The sequence below is a fragment of the Plectropomus leopardus genome, chromosome 10, assembly GCF_026936395.1.
Source record: "Plectropomus leopardus strain MGB_pleo_1.0 chromosome 10, ASM2693639v1, whole genome shotgun sequence".
NCBI lineage: Eukaryota > Metazoa > Chordata > Actinopteri > Perciformes > Serranidae > Plectropomus > Plectropomus leopardus.
This window is the reverse complement of record NC_142185.1, coordinates 26338368-26364583: the sequence shown is the minus strand read 5'-3', so window position 1 is coordinate 26364583 and position 26216 is coordinate 26338368. Positions and strand designations below refer to the sequence as shown.

The 26216-nt window shown below is 38.1% G+C and overlaps 2 protein-coding genes across 2 annotated transcripts in view; one reads left to right on the top strand and one right to left on the bottom strand.

The window, feature by feature from the left end:
• The window catches only part of col8a1a (collagen, type VIII, alpha 1a), a 46712-nt gene extending 31377 nt beyond the window's left edge, over positions 1-15335 (bottom strand). The window contains exons 1-2 of the mRNA XM_042495133.2: positions 15253-15335; positions 6207-6351 (exon numbers count right to left, since the gene is read on the bottom strand). Coding sequence (XP_042351067.2) covers positions 6207-6287 — 81 coding nt within the window. The 5' untranslated portion in view covers positions 6288-6351; positions 15253-15335. The remainder of the gene's footprint in view (positions 1-6206; positions 6352-15252) is intronic.
• The window catches only part of dcbld2 (discoidin, CUB and LCCL domain containing 2), a 23229-nt gene continuing 8650 nt past the window's right edge, over positions 11638-26216 (top strand). The window contains exons 1-5 of the mRNA XM_042494175.2: positions 11638-11992; positions 15704-15928; positions 17906-18043; positions 21349-21400; positions 21482-21554. Coding sequence (XP_042350109.1) covers positions 11677-11992; positions 15704-15928; positions 17906-18043; positions 21349-21400; positions 21482-21554 — 804 coding nt within the window. The 5' untranslated portion in view covers positions 11638-11676. The remainder of the gene's footprint in view (positions 11993-15703; positions 15929-17905; positions 18044-21348; positions 21401-21481; positions 21555-26216) is intronic.

Genomic DNA, 26216 nt, shown 5'->3' with positions numbered 1-26216 from the left:
TTTATTGTCTGAGTGATAAATGAATGAATTTGGCCTGGAAAAGTTTACATGAGGTGCTCATGCAGAATGAAAAAGAAAATACACAGCACCTGGACAAGGAATGTGCCTAGAAAGCCAAGGAGTCAGACAGAGCTCATCCAGCTCAGGTCCAAGTATCTCTGTCACAGGAAAATCTCCGGGCCTCGAAACCGAGAAAAGATACTGAAGAACATTTTTGAAAAGTAGAAAAAAGCAATTTTAAAAATCTGTCTCACTTTTAGAAGCTACAACTCGTCTTGTTGTCCCTGATCTAAACCAGAACCACAGAACAGATACCTTAATCATAAATATTTCCACAGTACTGTACACTGGACAGCCAGAAAAAAGTATTTCATCAAAAACACAAACTACAGTTTCATTGATTACTAAAGTCCAAGTGTTAATTACAGTTTTACAAAAGATGTATTAATGCAAAGACTGTTGAATTGCATTACTTTAGACAGTACTGTCCTTTCGTGTGTGTGTGTGTGTGTGTGTGTGTGTGTGTGTGTGTGTGTATCCCTTGTCTTTATATAATGAAAAAAGAACTAAAGCAGCAAATTTTCACATTTGTGAAACAGCAATTAGGGGATATTTGGTTGATAATTAACTAAAGTGACTAATTGATAACCTGCATTGTCTCAAATTACTCACAATAACTTAATAAATTAAGAAAAAATTGCATGGGGTGTGACATGTGGCACTGCCGACGTTGAAAAGATGCATTCACAACAGAAACACATTCCTCTTTAATCGCAGTAAATACTGAGCAGAAGAGGTCAGGGGTCGGATGTCACGTACCCATCCCTGCCAAGATCTGCAATTTTACTAATTATAAATTGCTCCTTGAGAGTCCTCATATAGGAAATAGGGATATGGCAGTTTAGTTAGATTTTTTCTAATCTCTATAGTTTTCCAAAAACTGAAATTTCCTCTGTGTACGTTGTGGTCGGAGCATCTGATAGTTTGTGTGTTTGTGTCCTGCAGTGACTCTGAACGGCTGATGTGCACTCCTTGGTATTTCTCTGCTGAAAAGGCAGCAGTGTGTATGACCCTGATGGACAAACACAATTCGTCTCAGTTCACAATAAATACTGGAGGACAATCGGAGGTCAGGGAAGCACTTAAAGGAGGAGAGAAAGAGAAAGAAAGATGGGCTGAGGAGACAAGGGGTTCTCTGCTGAGTTAGTTATGTTCTTGAAATGTGATCAGACCAATGTAAACCTGCAGTACTGCTTTTTCCAGACATTTTTGCCCTTTTTGTAGCATCAACAGTGGTATTTCTTTGTGAATTCAAGACATTCCCAGCCATGTTTGTAGTGACCAAACTGGGTATTATTTAGTGGGTATTATTTAATTTCCAGCCACGTTTGTAGCAACAGAAGTTTGTATATTTTAGGGGGAGTTCGGGACATTTCCAGCTGTGTTTGTATTGACCAAAAAAGGTATTTTTTGTGATAGCTCATAGCTGTTTGTAGCAATAAAAGCAGGTAGTTTAATGCAAGATTTCGAGACATATCCAGCAATGTTTGCAGTGACCAAATCGAGTATTGTTTTGGTGAGAATGCAAGACATGTCCCGCCTAGTTGGCAATGCCAATTTTTTTTTTCAATGTAAAGTGGTCATACTATATTTTCCAAAATGCTGAACTTTTTCTTTGATGCATACAGTGAATGGGAGACAACTAAACCTCTTATCTTTTAGTTTTCAATCTATTTTTTTTTTTACCATTTTTACTATGACACTATCAGTTCATCTATATCTTCTTTTCGTGTTTGCATGTGTTCGTGTGCACATAATGATTAACGAGCTCCTTGTTCAGTTGTTTATTAGTGTGTACTCCCAATGAAGACGAGACTCCCAGCAGAGTCAAAATGACACCCATCATTTACAGTCACCGGTGGTTTGGAGGGTGTGCTGCTGATTATTTAGTCTTCAGATAAAAAGACCTTGTTCCCAAAGCTCACGTCGAAAAACTACAGCAAAGACAACAATCTGTGGTCCGATCACGGCTGCATGTCTTCCATCTGTTTGTGTGAGGAGGTATGTAGGAAGCTGAGTGTGATGTATATGTCCACTGTCCCACTGGAGGGTGCTGTGGTGTGGACAGACACTGTGGTTAATGGTTATACAGTGCTGGACCACCAGCCGTGATCTCCCATAAGGCCATGGGAAGGATACTGAGACTGACTCATCAAGTCACTCGTGTTTATTTAAAGGAACAAAAAATGTGGAACAAACCGGTAGCTAGAAAACCACGTTTCCTTCCACATCGCGAAAACCACAACCGCAGACCCTGAGACACTTAAACTGTACCGTTCCTGTACCGAACCCCTGTGATGACGGATGGAGGATGACATATAACTCAAATGCTCTGGTGTATATACTCAGACACATGCACACAAACAAAGGTGCATGCATGGAAAACACAGAGTGCACACAGAGCGTTCACTGTCTGAGTACTCAAAGCTACATTGATTATGCTGAAAATAAATCTGAGGAGAAAAATAATCACGTGGGTCACAGACATTGTGTAAAGGTCAAAAGCATTTAAACTTTTTTTTGAAAAAAAAAATTGTTAGTTTAATATATAAAAATGCCTGATATTATGAGTTTTTCTTACTTTTTATATATAGAATTTTCAACTGTAGTGAGCACAACGCCCTTGGATAAATTCAGCACTGAAACAGAAACAGAGATGGTACAGTAAGTACAGTGTCGCACAAAGTGGAATCGCTGCAGTAACTCAAAATTGTACCCTAAAGGGACAGTTCAAAATCAAAAATCAATATTCTTCCTTTTCCGGCTGTAGAGACGTCTGTTCACTTGAATATAAATAAAGGAACTAGATGGCACTCAGATGTGGTGCTCAAAGTGCACTTGACAACTCACATCAAACAATAAACAGCACTACAGGAAGGAACACAAAGTTAACTCAAAACAATTTTCCTGAAGAAATTATTCCTCAATAAACCTCAAACTTGCAGCTACAATCCATCAAAATAACCCAAAGACAAACCAGACACTGTTATCACTTTAACCCATGAGCCATGATAGTTCAGTTGCCTTACAACCTGGAATAAAATCTCTCTGGAATTAATGTAATCCACTTATTACCAGTGTAAACACTTCAATAAACTCATAGTTTCCACACAATTTAGCTGCTAAAAATTCAACACAGTACAAAGTATCAAGATTGATGCTGCAATATTAGAGATATTATCTGGTTTGCATCCACACATTGTTCTTCCTAGTCCACATCTGGTGCCTGCATTACCCACAATGCCATCAGTTCATTCAGAGGTTTGTGTGTTATGCTAGCAGCTAATGTAGCCTGAAGCCCCTCGTATTAAACAGAGATGAAGAGCTGCTACAGAGGTCTGGTGATATCACTTCTAGATCTTTCTCATTAACAGATTTGTTGTCTTCAGTCCCAACTGCTGCTGACACAAGTGATGTCATTTAAGCCAATTTATCAGATTCTGCACAGCTCCCTCTGGAGTTACAACAGGCTTTATACTTTTTTTCCCCCCACGTTTCCCTTTAAGGCAAGAAATCTAATACAAACCATTAACCTACAACTACAATCCCTCAAAATAAGCCAAACCCAAACTAGAAAACAAAATCTATCCAATTTATAATACTTTAAAGGCTCTTAATCTAAACTGTAACACTGACATATCCTCAAATTAACTTTAATTTTTCCCCCATCAACCTGGAAACTGATATGAAACTTTCAATACCAGACAGAGGCTTTGGCTCCTATCAAAATTGAGAAATAAGCTTAAAATGAGACGACTGTCTGCTCATATTCCCATAAACTCGTCTGAAATCTCACTCACAACCAAAAGCTATTTTGCAGATATTTGGGGACACACTTCTGCTGAGAAACTGGAGGCCACAGCAATTATTTGAATCAGTGATACAGAAGGAAACAATGATTTACAGGTGACTGATTTGCTCTTATCTGTGCCCTACACTGACTCCCAGTGGAGACAGTTATCAGTGCACATGATTCACTCAGAACAAATGATCTGTAAAATGACTCACAAGACAACAATAACTGTCATTGCGGCGCATGAAAAATAAAATGTATTCCTACTCGCTAATTTTGTCAAACACTGCATTTTGACATAATCCCCTCTTTACGTTACTTATTCAGATTAAACCAGTAAGAGTCCTGCGCTGGCATCGCCATGGAAACTCCTGACCTTGTGGTGACTGTCAGGACCTCGGCTGAATTCTTTAAAGTCCGATCCTCCCTTTACAACTGAGTGTGCTAGAATACCAATCAGGTTTCAGCTGCATCTGTTGACCTTCTCGAGCTGACTGGTCAAAAACAGCTACATGCTGAGACTTCAAACAGGAAATACCATTAATTTTCCTCAACAACAGATCAATAATCCCCTACAACCTTGTACCTTGTATCTTTGGTTGATGTCCTTCAAAAGGAGGCCATGCTTTGTCCATTTATATTCATAAGAGGGAACTTAAGAGCAGAGGTGTTATTGATTTTTTTTTTAACATTTAATTGTAATGCTTTTATTTGCTGTTCAGTCAGTGTTGGCTGCTAAACACAAGTGTTTTCAAGTGTTCAATCCCATCAGTGAACTTTGATTTTTTTTTTGTTTAAATGGTCTGAAAAAACTCAAAGGGAAACTTTTTCCTTTCTTTTTTTTACCTAAAAAAGAGACGTCAGCAAACAGTCAAAAAGTCAAAAGAGAGGACAGTGTGAGCACATTTTTCTAAGGTAAGACTATTAATCCCACATCAGGGGAATTCACACATTGTGGGATAAATAAAGTTTTACAAAAATGTGTTTTCACTTTCCTCTCATGTCAGGCTTTTGGCCTGTTTGATGACGTCTCTGTTGAAGTGAATAACTGTTGCTCTTTGATTGTGTGCAGACATTTAATCACAACATTATTGCTCACTGGTGGGATTAGCTAACACTTGAAAACTTCTATGATTATGGTTTTGAAGTATGAACAATATTGTGGGTGGTGGGCTAATCAATACCTAAAGTGTCAATATAAGACTTGTTTTGAGTGTGATTTGATGAAACTAAAACCCAGATATGTTAGGCCCATAAATACTCTTCTTAGTGCATGCATATTTGCTTCTCTGCTGTTGTTGTACGGTGCACGTCACCTTCATAGTTCACAGGACAGTTTTAAACAGTAAAATGTGTAAATGCAGCGTTTTAACATGCATGGGATCTTTTTGGGAAACGCAGAGACCGTCCACAGGAGGGCAGAGCACAGACTCTTTTTATTTGGGAAACTCAGGCTTTTTTAAGCTGTAGTTGATAACTTTTATAAAAAAGTAACTCTTTATCATATTTGCTTAAACTGTCACTATACTCTTGCAGCAGTGCACTAGAAAGTCTTGTTCCTCGGCCCTCCCATTATGATTACTCCTCTTATTGCACACAATAAGAAGAGAAATCATGAGGTAAGAAACAGGCATTGCAGTAACAGATTCTTGACTCATATTTGATCACAGCTGCCTAGTTTGATAGTCTGACTGCAGTTCACAAGCTGTGACTGATATGATTGCATTTGAGACTCCACAGCTATGAATGGTTGTGTTCGTTAACGTGCGGTGGATTATTGCAAGTGCCATGACAGTTTTAATGTGTGCAGCAAGATGTCGCAAAGATTAACCAGTCTGTTGAATGTGCTGTTTTCATTCTGCACTAAATGAACCATCTGAATATACTGTATATCCAGTAAATCATGTATATGTTAACGTATGTTATATGTGAAATTAATTTCTTTAATATTAAAAGACAGCTCTGCATCTTACTATACAGATTTCAGCAATATATGCTTCCCTTGCACAAATGCACAATTCATTTTAAAGTGTATTTTCAGGACTAGTAACTCAGTAGAGTTAATCCTATCTTTAGTCTATATTCATGGTTGAATTTATTAACTTAAATTTTATTTAGTCTGTTTAAGTTTTGGCCTTTTACTTGTACTTTATCATCTACTTCATTTGTTTTTTTGTGATTTATGTAAAGCAGCTGCTGTAAAAGTTCAATTTCCCTTTGGCATTACCAAAGTACTTGTGCCTCTCCCCTTTACATGGCAGTCAAAAGTCATTTTTAATAATGAAAAAAACCAATAGTATCAGTATTGGTGATTCTGTCTCTGTTTGCAGACAGCTTTTGTGATATGGCTTACCTTCACAGAGCGGGGTTTGGTTGTGCTGATTGTTTCCTGTATTAATCCCTGCATCAGCAGGTACAGACATGATGCAGGCATGTGATGACTCAGCTCCCACCAACTGACTTTTCTCCCCAAAGGTTGTGCCAAGCCTTCATCAAATCTAACACGGGAGATGAAAGGGGAAAAAAAAATCCATTAATACTCAGCTAACCGTCACGATCAAACCCACACACAGTTTTTAATAATGCACAATGTCAAGAAAGGTTTACATAAAAACAGCCGGCCATTGACAACTTGTTATAATACTCTGTGACCACCGAGTGGCACCGTCTAGTTCCAGCAGTCCTTCCTCACTTTAACATTTCACCTTTTTATAATGAAAGCTTGTCATTATACTTAAGCCAGTATCATATCATGAACCAGTTCAGAAATCCCCAGTGTAGTTTCAAGACAAAGACCAGTCTTTGTAAGGGCTGAAAATGATGCCAGAATTTTATGTATAACAATGTTAAGTGTGAAGAAGATGAAGCTGGAGATGTCTGGTGTAAGAATTATGTCCATATCTGTCCATCTGTTAATACGCAATTTAATGCAACATATTATAGTGGCCCTACACCAAAAGTTTTACTTTTAAGATTATAATGTGCGAGAGTCCAATTCACCGCCACCATAAACTAAGACAAAATATAGGACCACATGTAAAGTGGAATCAACACCTCTCTGACAGCTTCAGCACTTAAATTCAGCCTCTCTTTTCCAGCTCGAAAAACATACTTAACATTGTTTTATGAGCTTGATACCTCAGACTTTACTTAGTTTTATGAAACTCACCTATAAACTTATAAACCTGATTTTTAACTGATGACACGTTTCAGAGGAAAGCTGTAAAACATGGTTCATTAAAAAACAACTGATTTTCTTCAGTAGTGTAGTTAAAACTCTCTGGGGTCAAACTGACCCCAAAACATGAGTAATGACTACATACTGTGTATGTCCTTATCTATGAATGACAGCTGTATTACAAAATGCAACACAATAACTGTTCTGCAGTTAAGTTACTTTTATTGTGCCTCTAACATTCAGCTTTTTGAGATAGTCTTAGAGGTGTTGAAGGGAAACTTGAGTATTTTTCAAACGCTACTTTCCAATGTTTTTGTATCTAAGTGACTAATGGAGACAACAGTTTTTGAAACTTTTCCAGTACGGAAGCAGACTGCAGAGCTGAAACAGGCTGCAATGCAACTAATGGGTGATTGTAAATCCATTAACAATGACGCCAGTTACAAAAACTGAACTTTGTTGAAGCAACTTTGTTTATGACAGAGCTGTTGCATTGAATTGCAATAGACTGTACAGGTGCACCTAATAAAGTGGCAAGAGAGTGCATTTGTTCATATATCATCCATTTAACGTGTAAAACATTTCTCCGTTTGGTGTAACAACACTTTATGGCCATGTCTTTTTTTTCCCACCTTAACCAAATGTGCAGTTTATCACCAATTTTTCAATTTCAATGTCCTTTATTGGCGTGAATGTTATTTGAACAATAATGCCAAAAGGTCAGATATATTAAAGTTAACAACACAATGCATTGCACCACTTTTATGCCATGGATTTTAATACGAAGCAAAACAAAAAAATTAAAAAAGCAGAACAAAACAAAACAAGAAAAACATTGTATGGAGAAATAAAGGTTAGTTTTGTTGTTTTTTAAATGTATATCTTTAGCATCAATGTGACCCCAAACAATGAGGAAGTAAAGTAAATGTCAAAAAATAAAAGCTCAAAAAAAGCTGACTTTAGAAACACACATTGTGCTGCAGGGATATTACACTTGATTTAACATGTTTTTCTATAATTTTCTCCAAACCTACATAATAGTATGTTATCTATATCTGACTTTTATTGTAATTTGTAAGACGTCCCTCGGGGGGACTTGATGAGCATGCTGCTGAGTATTTTGGAGTTCCCCTTGTGCCCTTTTGCAAATGTGTCATAGAAACACAGATAGGGAAAAACAGGCGGAGGTTGTGTTTGGGAGAGAATGTACGAGTGGACAATTTCAGCATGACTGACTGTTTGGCCGCGTCTCTGAACATTACACTTTCTTACACCCTCGTGGACATCTGCCTGCAGTCTGCACACACACGTAGAAACACACACACACACACTGAATCATCCGACATGTTACTCAGAGGCTACAGGCTAAAAACTGTGTTTGTTGCTACATGTTACTATTGGTTACTCTTGGCAGTTGCATCACATTCGAGCTCTTTGCCAAGTGAGGGTGTATTGAAGAACAACAATAAGTGGATATTTCTTCATATTAATGTTCTGCTTGGCTCTCCAAAAATGTTCGGCTTGGATGTCATGACAATAAAGTGCCACCCAGTCATTAATCAGACAAAATATACTTCTTTTCCTGCAGTCTCACTTAAATAAATAACTCTGTATTGGATTCCCTTTTTATATTCCAGTATATATTTAATTCTCTTGTGCCAGATTTGGGTGTAAAGGCTCACACACTAATGGGATAATAAAAGGCGGGTGGGACAATAAGTTTATTAGCCCACATGGATCTTTATAAACCAGCTGAGTTTCACACACTCTGGAGTCACTCCATACGTCCCAATAAATGACCAACAACACAGCTGTTACGTTGATTTTATGGCTTTGTCATTAACCACAGACAGAGTGCATTATTACACCTGCACTGTACTTTTATTTTATAAGACTTCATACTTTTACTTGTGGACATTTTCGCATACCATTTTGTTTTCTACGATTCGATAAAAAGAAGATATTATTTTGTAAATATGGAAAATTCACAAGAACTAAAGACCTAAAGAAAGCTATAGGAGAGAAGAAAAAGAGGATTTTTTCAAGATAATCTGTAATTGTTTGGTAGTTTCTTGTGTGAGGAGTTCCTCTGGGATGTTTTTGTTAGGTTTTTAATTTAAATGTTTTATTTTATTACTTTTTATTCGTTTTCCACGTTTTATTTTGTAAATGCTAGACTGAAGATGGTTATAGTGTCTTGAAATGTGGGACGGCGCCAAAATAAGTCATGACATTTAAATAAAAATTAATCAAACAATGAAAATGTCATTTTTAAAGAAACAGCTTTTTATTACTTTCAACCTACTCCTTTGCATTTATCTGATGGCTGGATTAGGCTTGCTATTTTGCAGATTATTTACTACATTGTAAGATTTTTATTGTTCAAAACTTAGATAAAACGGAATTTCATCAATCCTGAAGTAGAAAGTTTATGCCTAGATGTTCATTACACATATGCACGATAAAACCATATATTTACTGTGTCATAATTAATTTTTAGAACAGTTCAGGAAAAGACTATAGATAGAAAATTTGCTGCCGGGTAAAACACTGAATGCATCGTCACAATCAGAAAAATTGCACTTTTTACTCCATTACAACCATTAATCACTTTAGTTACTGGTTACTTTACGGATTAAGTTTGGCTCTCAGGGACTCCAACAACCACAGTTGATTCAAGCCTAAAATTACAACTTTATTCTCAAAATATATTGATTTTTTTTCTTGAAGTTTCAGATGTGGTTGCCCTATATTCCTACCACTAATCTACTGCATGTTTTTTATTATCTTATTATATAGTTATAATATTTTAACAAGCAGATGGTGGAATGTAAGTAGTTTATTCACATAAGTACTGCCCTTAAAATTTGAGGTACTTTTACTTTATTTGAGTATCAATTCATAAATATGACATAACATCCCATCATTCTCATTATCTATATCCATGCTGTGCAATAACCATAACAATAGCATTCTCTGCAATAACAAATAGGTAATATCTACCCAATTTTAAAGTATTTATTAGCCCTTTATTTATTGTATGTGAGGCTCATATTTTATTGGTTTATGTTGTTTATATTTTTAATACTTGCACTGTTTCAGCACTTCCACTGAACTTGTACAATGACAATAAAGGCTCTATTTCAGTTCTATATTCATCGATGCAACTTTGTACTTATAAGTGTTATAACTTTTACTCCACTACAATTATTAAGAAGTCTATCTTTAGTTACTAGTTACTTCAGAAATGAAGTTTGGCTTTCAGGTAAGCTACTTCATGCACCACTGTTCATTTTTGGCAAAATTAGAACTTTATTTTCGAAAAATGTGGACTTTATTTCTTGAAATTTCAGATTTTGTTGTCTTGTTACAGGCTACTGTCTCTCCACTGTTGAGACAGGTAGATGTGTATATATCTGTAGTTATGAGGTCTCTGTTGTCAAAACTTTATACAGTACTGTGCAAACATCTTTGGTCACCTTAAACTGTTATTTTAGTAAGGTTGTAATGATCATACATATTTATTTCTCAGTAGTCTCTCTACTAAAATACAACCAGAACATACAAGAAATATGTTTGCAGTATTAAAAATGTATATATTTCAGAATAAAACAGGCTAAAGTTGCAAGTATTTAGTGTGACCTCCCTTTCCACTTCACATGTCTGGAACTCTCTTGTCAGAAATTATGAGATTTACAACATTTATCTCCTGGTGCATTTACACCAGGTTGCATTCAAGACATGTCCAAAGCTCAATATTAATTGTCTGAGCTATATCTTTTGTTATGGTTGTACTAATCAATGTTTCACATGTAATATTGACTTCAGTCTGAAGAAGTCATTTTGTTTCTGACTTTTTTTTTGTTTTAATGCATTGTACATGTGCTCTGTATTTGTTGCATCGTAATAAAGAGACTGAGATGTAAATATATATTTGGAGTCAACAGATTATCGGCCTGGCCAATTATTGGGGCTGATATATGGCATTTTGATGATTATCTGTATCTGTGTTTTATTTTAATGATAGCTGGTAAAAAAAAAAATGAATTAAAAAGTGGAGTGCAAGCGAGGAACGTTGCTTTTTAAAACCTCAGGGAGCTCTTTTTTTAAAATTATTCTTTAATTTAAATTTTCACTTGATTTTATTTTTAAAAAAAGGTTGCTGGGGAGTTGGTGTATATGATGTTGAAAGTTCCAGTTTTGATTAAACATTTAACAGCATTTAAACAAAGTTTGTTATGTTCTAAATTATAAACATTAACAGAAAGATTTTCATTTTTATTGTAAATGCATATCGGTTCCAAATATCGGTTATCGGTCTTATTAACTAATAATAATTGGCATCAGCCCTAAAAAAACAACAAAAAATCAGTATCAGTCCCTAATATATGTACTCATTACAACTTTTCTGTAACAACACATCTATAACACAAATATAAGACTTTTGCACAGTACTGTATGTGTCTGGAGTTTTTAATAATGTTTTTCTTTTATTCTAACACTGCAACAGTTCTTGAAGAGTGACTCTGAAGGGGGTGTGTTGGTGGATCTGGGATCGGACCACTTGGGGGACTCGGGTATCCCAGTCCCGGATCAGGAGGAGGAGCCTCGGTGGAGGAAGTAGCTCCACAGCCTGAATGTGTGTATGTGTGTGTGGAGCAGTTACCTCCATAGTGAGAGTGTCGCTAACCACTGGATTGTTAAAACGACAAGCAAAAGTCATCCCCGGGAGGAAAACAACACGCGGACTCGCTCTCGAGGACTAGGTTTTGTATTTCTGCCCCTCTCTCGGTTCAGGTTGAAGCGGTGCAGCCGGTCCAGAAGCGAGCAGTATGCATTCAGACTGCAGGCTGCTATGGGCTGCAGAGCGGTAATGGTGGGCAGGGGACCGACAGGGGCCCGGGTTCTCGTCCTGTCGATTCTCATCATTCTCACCACGAAGGGCTGCCGAGCGCAGAAAGGTTGGTGCCCCGCAGCTGCGGTGACAACTGGAGGAGTTACAACCGCAGCCACATGCGGCCACGCTGCCTCTTTAAAAAAAAAAGTGTGAACACTGACGGTTTTAGGTGTTTATAGTCGAGCTTTAAGGCAACGGTACATTGTTATTGTCCTCCTAACTTACAAACGTACCTTACATGGCCGTGTGTACGTGGAGTTCCGCTTGGTTTACACCGCCGCCCGTCATGGTGTAACACGGCTGTAGTGAAACCAGGCAAACCGGTTCCCAAAAAAACTGTGATTGTGGAGGAATAACGGCTGTTTGGTGGATATGTGGTTTGCCGAATTAGCGTGTGGCTTTAAGTGATTTACTTAATGTTTAAATCCACAACCCTTCACTTATGTACGTTTCCAAATAAGCTAGTTACCTTTAATATGACTGTTTTTGTAGGGGTCCGGTTCTTTTAAAAAAAGAGAGAGACATTGTGGAAGGAATAGCAGCTGCCTCTTTGATCTGTTGCTTGCCGATATTAAGTGTGGCTTTAAATGATTTGCTAAAACTTTAATGCCGCAGCACATCATACAATTTGGATTTCCAAAAAGGCTAGATGACTTTAAATATAATGTTTTTTAAACGGGGTTCAGTTCTACTGAAAAAGCTGAGATTGTGGAGGAATAGCAGCTGCTTCTTTTATCTGTTGCTTGCCGAATTTAAGTGCGACTTTATTTGATTTGTTAAAAGTGTAATAACACAGCATATAACTCAAGGTAGATTTCTAAATGGACTAGATATTTTAAATAGACTTTTTTTAAACGGTGTTCAGTTGTACACAAAAAACTGACACTGTGGAGGAGTAACGGCTTCTTGGTGGATCTGTTGCTTGCGGAATTCACGTTTGGCTTTAAGTGATTTGGTAAAAGTTTAAAGTTACAGCCTATCACCCAAATTGGGTTTCCAAATAAGATAGCTAAACTTAAATTACGTCTTTTCTTTATGGAGTCTAGTTCTAAGATCTCTGTGTTTACGTACTTGTGGCCTTGTTTCTCGTTACAGGTAGCCCAGATTGCGAAAATACCGTAAACTTAATACCACAATCACATTAGGCTCAGTATATTATGATTGTTATGTATTTCCTTAACACTATATTGTACCTAAACTCAAATATTTTGTAGGTTTTATTGAGCCTAAAGTCAACCTCAGGTGGTCAGAGTTGGGGGTGGGGTAGCAATGGGGGTATGACTGTAAACACGTGGACACAGTTTGTCATAACTCTAAATTTCACATAAATTATAATTGAGTTTTGCATAAAAAAAACTCATGGTGTGATTATAAAACATTTGGATGGATTTAAATCGTATTTTGAGCATAAACTCTAGTAAGGTAATGTGAACTCCTGCTGAATGCCATGCAGTTGTTCAGTACTTGTGAGTCAGAGTTGAGGGAAGCAGCTTTGTTTTTGTCCTGTTCATCTGGATAGTGTCCACCGAGAGGCTCTTACATAACTCCAGGCCCACAGAACATCCACTTAGCACCATGAAGCGTGACTGAGTGTTATCTCAGACAGTCCTCAGCATCAACACAACAATGCATCTGCCTTCTGACAGCTCAGAGGACACAAAAACAAATTTATCCATAGAAAATATGAGGTAATAATTTTGTAAAACTTGAATTTGAGATGTGTTAAATCATCTTAAGTTTTAAGTGTGTGGTATTCATCTGCCAAAAACAGATAAAATAAGACAGCTGCATCTAAAATTTAATGTTTCTGGACAGTTTATCTTCTCCGCAGCACAGCCAAAAGTTTTTATTGTCTATAAAACCCAAAGACAGCACATTAATTTGGCTTTTAGTCAGAGTAGGGCTGCAAGTATTTTCTTCATTAATTGTTTGGTCAATAAAACATCCTGATGATGAAAGAAACTTAATTTGCAACTATTCTGATAATCATTTTAGTCATTTATTAAAGCAAGAGAAAAAGCTAAACATTTGCTGTTTCATGCCTCTTAAATATGAGAATTTAATGCTTTTCTTTGTCATACATGATAATAAACTGAGTAACTTTGGATTTTTGAACTGTTGGTGAGATAAAACATTTGAAGATGTCACCATTGTAAATTAATTATAAAGGGCATATGTATTTTTTTTACTTCTTTTTTTGACAAAATGTTTAAAAGAGAATATAACTGGCAGATTGATCAATAATGACAATCATTAGTTGCAGCCTGACTGAAAATATCTTGTTTTGTTTGACTAACGGTCCCTTTTTACCCAAATATATTCAGTTAAAGATCAGAGACAGAGTAAAGATGCAGTTCTTCATATTTAAGGAGCTGCAACTAGACAATATTTCTTGTTTTTGTTTAATAAATGACAAATCAGTTTTCAAATTAGTCACAGTCAGCTTATCATTTAAAATCTAATCCAAAGAAAACTACAGTTTTTACGCCACTTTCACAATCTTTTCGGTGTTGTGTGTTTACCCGAGGACTCTGCAAAATGTCGACAGGTGTTGAACCATCAACTGTATGATTTATGTCTGATTCATCGCTTTAGTCACCAGCACTGTAGTCGCCCAAGATATCATTATTATTTTACATTTAACAGATGGAGAGGCCCATTTTAGCAAAAGCCAGCTATGTTTATTACACATTCGTACATTTATGTTGTTTTAACTTGCAGAGGAAAACGTAAACAATTCCCTAAACATACAAAGCTGTTTGGAAAAAAAGTTATGTTTGGATTTACGACACTGCTCATTCCCTTCCCGTGTTTGCTAAAGGAAACGAGTCTCAGTAATGTAACATTTATAGGTGCACTACGAGTGCATGTCCTCGAGGGTGGATCTCTCTCCAGGTGGAAGTCTCAGTGGAAAAAATACAAGAAGTCTAATCAAAGCAGAGACATTTAAGCTATACAGATAGGTGGTGTTATTCTATATTTTTCTCATGTCAGCAAATCCAATAAAAAAGCCACACATGCATTGCATCAGGCTCTTTATAGGAGACATAATTATTTTAAAATGTGTTACAAATATATATAGTTTCACTCTTTTAACAAAAGGGCTGAGAGATTTCATAAAACAGCTGGGCACTGTGGATTTATCAAAACTTGCAAATGAAGGGAACTTTGTCAGAGACTTTTTTCACAGTATGTGCACTAGTGGGTATTTAATGCAGCAGTATGGTGTGAGATTCACCCAAAATAAACTAGATTACGAGTAATGAAGGAACGTGTTTTCGGTGTGACGTAGATGTAGAGACAGCTCTATGTAAGACAGCCTACCTTTGACGGTGTTGCACTCAGATTTGTCCCAACGGCAATGCTGAGCAACATTGTCCAGAAATATGCATAAGGCGGCCTTCCTGCACAGCAAAAACATGCCAAAGAATATAATAAATGTTAAATTCTGAGCTTTTTACTAAAATGAATATATTTGGATGTTGATTTTTCTTTAATGAGCAACTGTAATTTAATTTTAGTAACTAGTAACTGTAGTAACAATAGTAACTATACTGGAGGACTTACTAGTTGCACCTCATTTTTTGTGTTTCTATTAGTTTGGTTTTTTTTTGCTTTGGCTAATACTCAAGTGTTGGATTAATTCATTGTTAAATTTACATTTTTATTGATCATTTGTCTCTTGAGTCAAACAAAACTTTCTTGGCACGTCTCTCCCACTTCCACCCCGTCTGTGCTTTTTTCGCTGAAACTGTGTGTTTGTGTTGTCCTGCAGGTGATGGCTGTGGCCCCAGTGTACTTGGCCCCAGCAGTGGGACTCTGTCCTCTCTGGGTTACCCGGGGACATACCCGAACAACACGGTGTGTGAGTGGGAGATCAGCGTGCCCCGCGGCAACAGGGTCCACTTTCGTTTCGCAGAGCTGGACATAGAAAACAGCGACTGCCAGGTCAACTACCTCCGCCTCTACAACGGCGTCGGACCCGACAGGAGTGAGATCGGTGAGAGAGACGAGCCGACACTAGACTGGACTTGAACTGAGTAAACAGCTGCCAGTTAACCCCTCACCTGTCCTACGTCAGAGAGGGTGGGGGGATTTCTCTTACCGATGATGTTACGAACCAAAACCAATAATGACATTTGCACAAGACAAATAACCGTGCAGCCTGAAGTGATATTTAACAAATCTGTACAAATAGTTTCATTATAATAATTTTCAGCATTAGAGCATTTGAGTTCACCAGTTGATTTTTAGCCCAACGTATGGGGAATTTTTAGATGCTACAGAGGAGGACTTTATTTTTTCCAATTAATCAGTTTACTTGTAACATGAAATCACAAAACCTCAGTGAAATAAGAAAATATTTTGGAAACAAGGGCAAAAAGGATCTCTGTTTTCCCCAGTCACACTGCCTCCAATGTGATACTTTTCTCTCCACAGTATTTATTTACATGATGATTAAGAAATCAAGCTGACGAAACCAGGTTACTCAAGTGCATGTAAACCAGTGAAAGACGTCGGCCACATGATGAAGCCTCCAGTCACAGCTGGTCTCATGCCAGAGTGCTGCAGGGCACGCTGCCAAAGAGAGTGAGAGTGAAAATTAAGCTAAAATATCAGACCTATAGACGCACAGTTTAATACAAAACGAGCTGTGAATGAGGATGTTAATTGGCTATTTTTTATTTTTATGGTGCTATAAAAGATGTCCTCTTAAATAGATTGGGAGAAAGTCTCGATTTGGTTTCTGCGGGGGAAATATCACTTCACTGAGAGTCTGTCTGAGGGGATTTCAATGAATTAAATATGACATATGAGGCCAAAATGGTACCTTGAAATGCTCTGGGTTTCAAAGTACACTCCAGGGTATCTGCAGGTGATCATGAGTACAGTCGTGTCTACTTCCACTTTGTTTGATACGCGTGCAGTGGTGTGTACACCGTGCACAGTACCCGGGCACCGTTCATCAAGCTGCGTGTGGGTCCACTGTAAAGGTGGTCTCATGTGTAGCTCTCATCAGGTGTCAAAACCAACTGTACCGAAACACATAAGCAGACTGTTTTTTAATGCAATTCGCAGACAGCAAGAAGGGTTGCAAAGGCATTTCTCAACGTCGCCTATCTCCTCAAAAATCTGCACCCAGCACGCAATCTCATCCTCTAAACTGCACAGCGATGTCTGATAAAGTAGGAAGGCAAGCGAGAGGGTCGTCTTGACATCGTTTCCAAAATAAAAACAATAGTAGACATAATGCAAAAGGTCGACTCCATAGTGGTCTTGGGATTGTGCCCCATCGTGCTTTTCTACACTGTGGCGACAATTTTCTACACTGTGGCGACTTGGACACGCTACAAAGCAATCATACTTACTTTGAAAATGCCGTTAAAAATGTAATTGTGTTTCCTTAAGAAAAGGCCTTTCAAGGTCAGTGTTTTTAAGGTTAATGAAGTCTTTACTTTACACATTTCATATATTTTCTCCTGCCTGACATTAAATGTTAAATGGACTTGCACTTGCATAGCACTAGTCTTCCAGCCACTCACAGCGCTTTTGTATGATGAGTCACTTATTCACACACACATTCACACACCAGTGGCCGAGGAGACCGTACAAGGCGCTAAAAGCTACTCAGTTTTTAGACATTCACACACTGATAGAACAGCCACCGAGAGCAACTTTGGGTTCAGTGTCTCGCCCAAAGATACTATACTATACTATACTATACTATACTATACTATACTATACTATACTATACTATAACATGCGGACTGAAGGAGCCGGGGCCACAGCCTCCCCACCATTAGACCAGTTACTTCAACCACTAAACAAGACTACTTTTGACACCAGTATCTAAAATAATTAAATATTTTGTTTTATTAGGTTTGTTGTTGTAAATGTTAGACTAAATATGCTTGGGTAAATAACCAGAACGTCTTTCTCCTGTTCCTGCTGTGTCTCACCCCGTGCCGTTTAACAGTGAAGTACTGCGGTTTGGGTCTGAAGGTCAAAGAGCTGATCGAGTCCACGGGCAACCAGGTCACCGTCCAGTTCATGAGCGGGACCCATCACAGAGGACGTGGATTCTACCTGTCCTACTCCACCACCCAACACACAGGTAACTTCAGCTCACTCCACCTCTGTGTGTCTCATCTGTTTAGTGTCTCTCTGAGATAAACCAGCTGTTTAACCTTGCGTTTGCGTACACGTCTGGCTTTGTAATGAGGTGTTTTTGTATAAATGTGAATTGTTGTTTTGTCATGTAAGGCAAGGGGGTTGTTTTCAGTTTGGTTTGTTTGTCAGCAAGAATATAGAAGAACTATTGGTAAACTTTAATGAACTTTGGTAAAAAGGTACAGCATTAGTAGAGGACGAGGGGTGATAAATAATTTTCCACTTTTGTTAAGACTGCGAGACAGGGCGTTTGGCTGTGGTGCCCTTCTAGTTGTTACTGTGTTTCTGGCTTTAATTTGTGACTTTTTTCATTGGAGTCTGACTGGTAAAGATGGCAGAGAGGGATGGACGAGAAACAAGACAGCATGAAACCTCATGAGAGAAACAGAAACAAGTGGAAAGAGGAAGTGAGAGTAAATGAGAGTTATACTATTATTTTGTGGTTATATATTAACAATTTCTGTCAGTTTAAAGCTGCTAAATTTCCCCCAGTGTGATATATTAATGAAGAAGTGTGTTAAGAAGCACAATTTTGAGTTAATCTGATGGCAATTTAACGTCTTGGTCTCATAAAACATAAGTCGCACCGAAAAAGATTTCCTTATCGGCTCAAATCTGAATTGAATTGCCTCCATTTAACACATTTTCCTGCCTTCAGAGTTCACTGTAATACACGTATTATCAGTTTAACATCTATTATGCACAAAGACAATAAATCAATTTTGATAAATGAATCATAAAACATTCTTTAAGTGCAACCTCTCATATCAGATCAGTCTATAAAAACTATTTTACCCTCACAGAACAACCTTGGCAACAACCAGCCCTCCCTCGCTATATTTTTTCCCCCTTTTTCAATAAATTTGTGCACAAAACGCTTTACATACAGCAGTGTAAGAGTTAACAGGGGTTAAATAAGAGTCCCAATTTAACTATCTGTCATCTAGTGAGTGTGCAGCACTGTCTAATATTATTCAAAAATCGTGACCTGGTTGCTCTAGATAATTCACAGACCTTTTTGTGAGCAGTTTCATGTAGGAACTATTTTCTTTCTTAACTACGCACGCAAGCGTGCATCTACTGCCAGCTCATCTAGCACCACTGAGCTCGCCAACTTTACAGCTCCATTAATGTTTACATCTTGTGCTGTCACAAGCCTCTTGTCAATGAGTAGATGCACTCTTAAAAAACAAAACCCCAGACTTCTCTGTAACCCATCAGTGTTTACACAAATAACCTCAGAGGACCTTTGCTGAATAAAACACAGTGGGAATATATAAAATATTTATGTCATATGTAATCAAATCAAAGAATAAGCCAGCAAGCATCTTTTTTCTCATCAACAAACGATAACTGATTGTATAATCCAGCTGATGCAGGAATACTGTAGCTACTGTATGTTTTAGGGGTCGACAGATTATCGGCCGGTTATTGGGGCCAATATTTGGCATTTTTGCTGATCAACTGTATCGGCATTTTATTTGAATGATCTCTGATAAAATTAATTAATTAAAAAGTGCAAAGAGTGTGTTAGCATGGGAGGAACTTTAACTTCGTAAAACCTCAGGGAGCTATTTTTATTTATTCTTTTTTTTTAATTTAAATTTTCACTTGACTTTATTAAAAAAAAAAGTTGCTGGGAAATTCTGTATATGATATTTCAATTTTGATTAAACATTTGTTAAAGGCATTAGAAACAACGTTTGTTTTGGAGTTTTTAATATTCCAAATTCTAAATATTGACAACGATTTTCATTTTTATTGTAAATGAATAGCAGTTCTAAATATCGATTATCGATCTCATTAACGACTAATAATCAGTATCGGCATTAGCCCTGAAAAACCAATATCAGTTGACCCCAAGTATGTTGTAGTCCATGAGACTTTCTGTTTAATAAGATTGTTGTTGTGACTGTGATTGTAATTTTAGTCTGCTTTGCTTTGTCATGTGGAACGTTTTCAGATAAACATATAATTGAAGCCACAAGAAGAGGAGGTCAGTGACGCGCGTGTGTAATAATTCTAAGCGGTCATCTCGGTGCGACTGAATCACTGGAAGGCAAACAAGTCCGTCAGTTTGACCGGACTATTTTTTTCCTGTCAAAGAACTGATGCGTGTTTGTCGTGTAACCAATTGTGCAGACGAGCGTGGGCGTACAGTTTGCACAGCTAAGTAAATCAGTCACCGTGGCGACCTGCGGTGGTTGGGGGGTATTTGTCAGGGTGAGTCAACAGTTGGTTTTCCAGATAAATGGGTTTTTTGATAATGTGGTGGAGACTCACTGGGACTGACCACCACTGCGGGGTTTAGTAGAGTTCCCAGCAGCCCACAGCATCCTGTCGGACATATGTGGTGTGTCTCATCACTCAAGCACTCACACTTTACCCTCCTCTAAAACTGAATATCATCGAGCGTCAGCTGATGGTCAGTTTAAATGTCATCGTCAGCTCTTGGAAATCGTAAAATGCAGGGAAAAATTCCTGTCACAGAACAAACAATGAATCAGATGAATCTATAATGAAAATAACAAATGTTATTTGATCTGATTCACTACTGTCTGTCAAATATCTAACATGATGAAATGCCAACAAGAAGGTCTGAAAGCTCAAGGGGAAGTCTTTATTTTAATTTGTTTAAAACTTAAACTAATTAATTTAAATTTATTTAATTTGAAACAAGCAGCAAATCCTCAAATCCTCCTCCTTTCCAAAACCTGGAATCAGCTAATGATTGACATTTTTGATTAAATCATTAAAACAGTACACAGATTATCAAAAAATTATAGTTAGTGCTGAAAGGATTAGTCGATTAATAGATCGACAGAAAAATAATCAGCAGCTATTTTGATAATCAAATTGATTTTTTCAGGCAAAAATAGTAAAAGAGAAAAAAACAAGCCAAACATTATCTGGTTAAAGTGTGTCAAATTTAAAAATGTTCTGCTTTTTTCCTACTATTTTGTGACATTTTATAGTCACCAGTTCAATTAATAATTAATATTATTTTTAGTTTGGAGTAGATTTTTATCAAAACAACTGTAAAATCCTTCAGAGGGACAGTTTGGTCAATTTTTTATGACTGCTCTTCATTACTTTAAATACCCAAAACACGAGATAATTAAAGACATAAATTACCTGGAGAAGGTTGGCAGTAGTTTTCTGGCCTGAAACAGAAAAAGAGAGAGGGTGGTGTGTTAGCAGGAGAGCGTGCAGAGAAACCAGTTCTCACTGTTTGTTTCCGTTTTGCAGATTTAATCACCTGCCTCGACAAAGGCACAGATTTCCCTGAGGCAGAGTTCAGGTAAATAACGTTTTGCTTTGTTCGGATATTTGTGCAGAGATCAAACTGTCCGATACATTCACTGTGTCTCTGTCTTCTTAGTAAATACTGTCCTGCAGGCTGCCTGACATCGACTGAGGAGATTTCTGGAACTATCCCTAAAGGATACAGAGAGGTGAGCACATACAGCATTAGGGGCCGACAGATTATCGGCCCGGCAGATTATTGGGGCCGATATTTGCCATTTTGCTGATAATCTGTATCTGCATTTTTTTTAATGATCGCAGAAAAAATTAAATAATTAAAAAGTAAAGCATGGTAGGAACTTTTACTTTGTAAAACCCCAGGGAGCTATTGTTATTGATTTATTTTTTATTTAAATTTGCACTTCATAAAAAAAGGTTGCTGGGAACTTGCTGTATTTGATGTTGAAATGTTTTGATAAACATTTGCTAAAGGCATTTAAACATAGTTTTGTGTTAGAGTTTGTTAAATTCTAAATACTGACTGAAACGTTTTCATTTTTATTGTAAATGCATATGTTCCAAATATCGGTTATCGGTCTCATTAACTACTAAACCGATATTGTCCCTGAAAAACCCATATCGGTTGACCGCTGTACAGCATGCATATTTTTCTCTTTGTGGCGTCCTCAGCGTCACATTTCCAGACGAGTCGTGGCGTCCTGTGGTCTCCTGCTGTTTGGTCATTTTTCCCCACAGGATCCAGCAGACCATCAGCATCTGCTTACTCATGTTTTCACGCCATCCGTTACTGTGCCGCACATCTTTCCGTTTGACTCCTATTTTTCTTCCTTGTGTAAACGGGCCCCTGCCCTGTGGTATGCAAGTCCTGGACTGATGACCTCACAGCACCCCCGCTGCGTGTGAGGTCATGGGCGCCGAGTCTCTGGCTGATGACTTCATGCTCGGAGCTCGGGGTTTGTTGAGGGAGGGAGGGGTGTCGCTTCTGGCTGATGGGAGGACAGGGAGGAGCGTTGGGGTGTGCTTCAGGGAGTGAGGTGCCCCACAGGAACAGAGGAGGGGCAGGGTCAGCGGGTGAAAGAGAGGTGAGATAATAGTTTGGCCGAAAATAATAAGCCTCTAATCCAGTCCAGCTGCAACAGGCCGTGGAGCAGAGCTGTGTGTTGAGTGTGTGAGACGAAAAGCTGGAGAGTGAGTCAGTGTGAGGGAGAAGCTGGAGAAAACATCTGAGCGTGCCTCGGGTTTGTGCAAGCGATTCATTCATGCCTGAGTTTGAGGTGTGTGTGTCACCAGGCTGTTAAATGATGGTGACAGTGCAGGGTCAGTCTGCTCCACCCAGACTGTTTTTGGAAAAATCCATTTTTCAGATCTTGACCTATGACTTGTATCTTTGAAAAGTTTGTCATCAGAGAGGTATTTTCACATCGCTCAACTAAGGGGGTGTGATTTGAAAATGTGATTCAAAAGTATGCCACGCAAGCTAGATTAGGTACGTCACTAATCAGATGTGTGGACTTGAGTCAGATTTTAAACATTTTTAACTTTGACTTGACAAAATGAAAAAAGACTTGCAAGTCGACTTAAACACCAGTGACTCCTGACTTCACTTGGCCTTTTGACTTGAAAAAACTTGATACCTGCCATAAAATGAATTCATTGCCCGAATCAGCTGATGTTGAAGATATTGACTCTCAGCAAGTTGACAATTAATTCCCTCAATACACTTTGTTTGAACCAATCTGACAGCATGAAGAACTAACGTTACGTTGTCACTCGTAAATACGATGTTTCCGAGGAGCATATGAAGGTAGCATAACAATGTTAGCAAGCTAATGCTTAGCTAACGTCAGCTTAACGGCTAAGTAAATAAAAAATGTTTTACAAAATAAGTTAACTTTTAAAGAACATTGTGGGTTTTTTTATAAATCTAAAATATCAGTGCGTTATTGAAGAGCGCATTACGACTTGCTTAGGACTCGAAACACAAAGTTTAGGACTTGAGAGTGAGCGTTAGCTGACAGGCTAAAGGTGAGGGATGTTAGCCTACCTGTAGTCCCGCTGTCCCAGCACCGTCTCCCGGTCAGCTCGCTCTCTGTGGTCCAACACGACAGCGTCAGTCCTCAGTTGACAGTTTGTGGACAATAAACATTAACTTGACACAAAAACTTAATCGGAAACAGCAGAAAAAACTCCACCATCTGTCTGAAACATCTCATCCGCTGCCCTGGTCCCCATCATTTCTCTTAATTACTCTGGCACGCCCCCGTTCAAAGTAACACAGGCTCTCTGCAGAGCGTCTTCATGCTCACCGCTGTCACCTGTCAGCCGAGCAGCTGCAGAAAGAAGAAAGCAAAACTTAATTATTATGAACTTCTCAGTGAAGGATAAATAGTATTTTTTCAACTATTATGTGGGAAAACAATGTTGAATTCAATATTAGAATAAGGTAGATTTATTAGTCATTTTTTAAACAACGTTTAAAAAACAAAATTATGTTTGTCCTTGATCCCGCTGTATCTTTGGAGTTGAAGGATGAGTTGATTAAAAGCAGCCGCTACTCTAAAATTTCCATCTGGTTCTTTGGGCATGTTGCTGCTGGTGGCATCATTCAATACCTGCAGTGCATGTTTTGAATTTGCACCAGTATTGTGTCCTTATGGCTCCCAACAAGGTCTGTCTATCCATTGTAACAGCTTGAGCCAGGATGTTAGGGGTTAACCATGTCGCTGTGAAGATGTATGCAGAGTAATCTTTGATCTCCCTTTGCTGAGTGAGCCTCAGTCACATCTCATCCACCTAATTCTCCTGCGACTGGACATTAGCCAGCTTGGTAGAGGAACAGCTCCCAGTCCAAGTCGAGTCAGCCTCGCCCTGATGCCGGCTCTCCTTCCTCGCTTCTTCCGGCACTTTCGGTTCCGTTTCTCTGGTCTGACTAGCCGGTCAGCGTATGCCATTAGTGGAGATCCTCTCATTATCTGCTGCATTCAGTCCTAACAAACACAACTTTTCCTTATGTTTATAAATGCTTCTCCATAGCAGAAAAGTCAGCGTCAGCAGAAGGGGCCATGGAGTTGAGAAAATAGAAAAATATAGCAAAAAAAGTAGCACGGATTTGAAGAGTTAGAGGCTACTGCATCTACATGCACTGCTGCATAAAGTTTTTAAACATGTCTGAAGAGGGACTTTACCGGGATAATTTGGGATTTTTGAAGTAGGGTCGTATGTGTCTCTGAGTACCATGAAAAGTGCTCTATAAATAACATGATTATTATAAATAACATTATTAATATTCTACAGCCCCACTCAGAAAAATTTAAACCATCCCTTTAAAATCTACAGTTTCTTACAGTGATCCATGTGCTGGTTTCTATATTTCTACACGCTACATATCACATGTCTATGTGTGTGTGTGTTTCATGTGTGGTTTCCTCTGTTGGAGGCAGGGTGCGGCGGTTTTGGAGCAAAGCTTTGTGTTTGTGTTAGCGGTTTGGTATGGCGCTCTTTAGGATGTGGTGTGTGTGTTTTTGGGAAGTTTAAGAGTCACAGGGGCAAGTGTTGATTGCTTGTGGCAGCATTTTGACTGCCGTGAGCGGCGTGTGAGTGTGTGTGAATATATGTGCTCGTCACTCTGTGGGTCGCCAGAGTTTTCCCACAATCTTGTCAGCTGTGAATTCCAGTGTGGGTCTTTTCCAGTAATAAAATTCCACCTCACTCAACCAGCTGCTCCCTGGAAGCAGCTCGTGACCGGAGAGGAATTGGGTTTTTTTTGTCCCTGTCTCTGTGATATGGCAGCAGGTTTGGATAGGAATGCAGCCAGCAGTGAATCATTACCGTCAGTGCCCCTCGGTATCCTCTCTGCAGCGCCGTGACATCATGCTGACTCATCAGTCACAGAACACAGTCTGAAGGTTAAGATCCTGCTCGCTGTGTTCACACTGTAAGACAGGACTGTCTGTGCCTGCACAAACTTACCTGCAAACACTTCTAGATCACAACAGTATCAAACAGTATGGTACCAGTATAATTCTTATGTGTTTTGGTTGTTGTCTGTGTTTTTATAGTTGTTTTTTGTCTGATGATTGCTGTATGGTATATAATTAATTTCTGTAAAAACTAATATCTATCCATTCCAGCTCAGGCTGTACTGAAAAGTTTTTTTTTTTTATATCTGTTAATCCTGTTTATACCCTGTGTTTCTGCACAGCTGGAGATAAAGATTAGGCTACACTTATATTATTACTATTGTACTATTTGTAGATTTAAATTCCATTAATGGCTGTGCAGGATTGTTTCTGACTCCTGTAATCCAAAAGTCAGTTTTAGCGAAAAAAGATGTAACTATTTCCTAAATTCACAATATGTTTTCATCTAAAAAAATATTGTGATTCAGTTCTTATTTGCTGGCATTTAGCCTTTTAAAAAAATAACAGTTTTACAGTGGTAAAAAAAAAATGCTCTCCAGCTCGCCACACTAAAAGGGAGGCATGCCCTTTCATTAACAGAGAGGTTTAGAAATAACATAAATGTAAATTACATTTATTCATGTAAAAAATTAATTTTACTTAAAAAAGGCTAACTTGTTTAATTTGATAAATCGCTCTATATAGAGGATTTTGTTAGAGATTTTATTTTATTTTATAGAACTCCTAATTGCCTAATTCCTAAACCTCACCAGAAGCTATAGATGTACAAAAAAAACAACAAAAAAACAAAACAAAACACGTTATCACCCAGCCAGAGCACCAGCCATATTAAGCATCACTACCACCAACTCTGTGGCTGTGCAAATAGTGTTTAGTGTTTTAAAAAAAGCCTTCTCTTAATATCTGTTGTCAGTCTAATATGCCTAATCT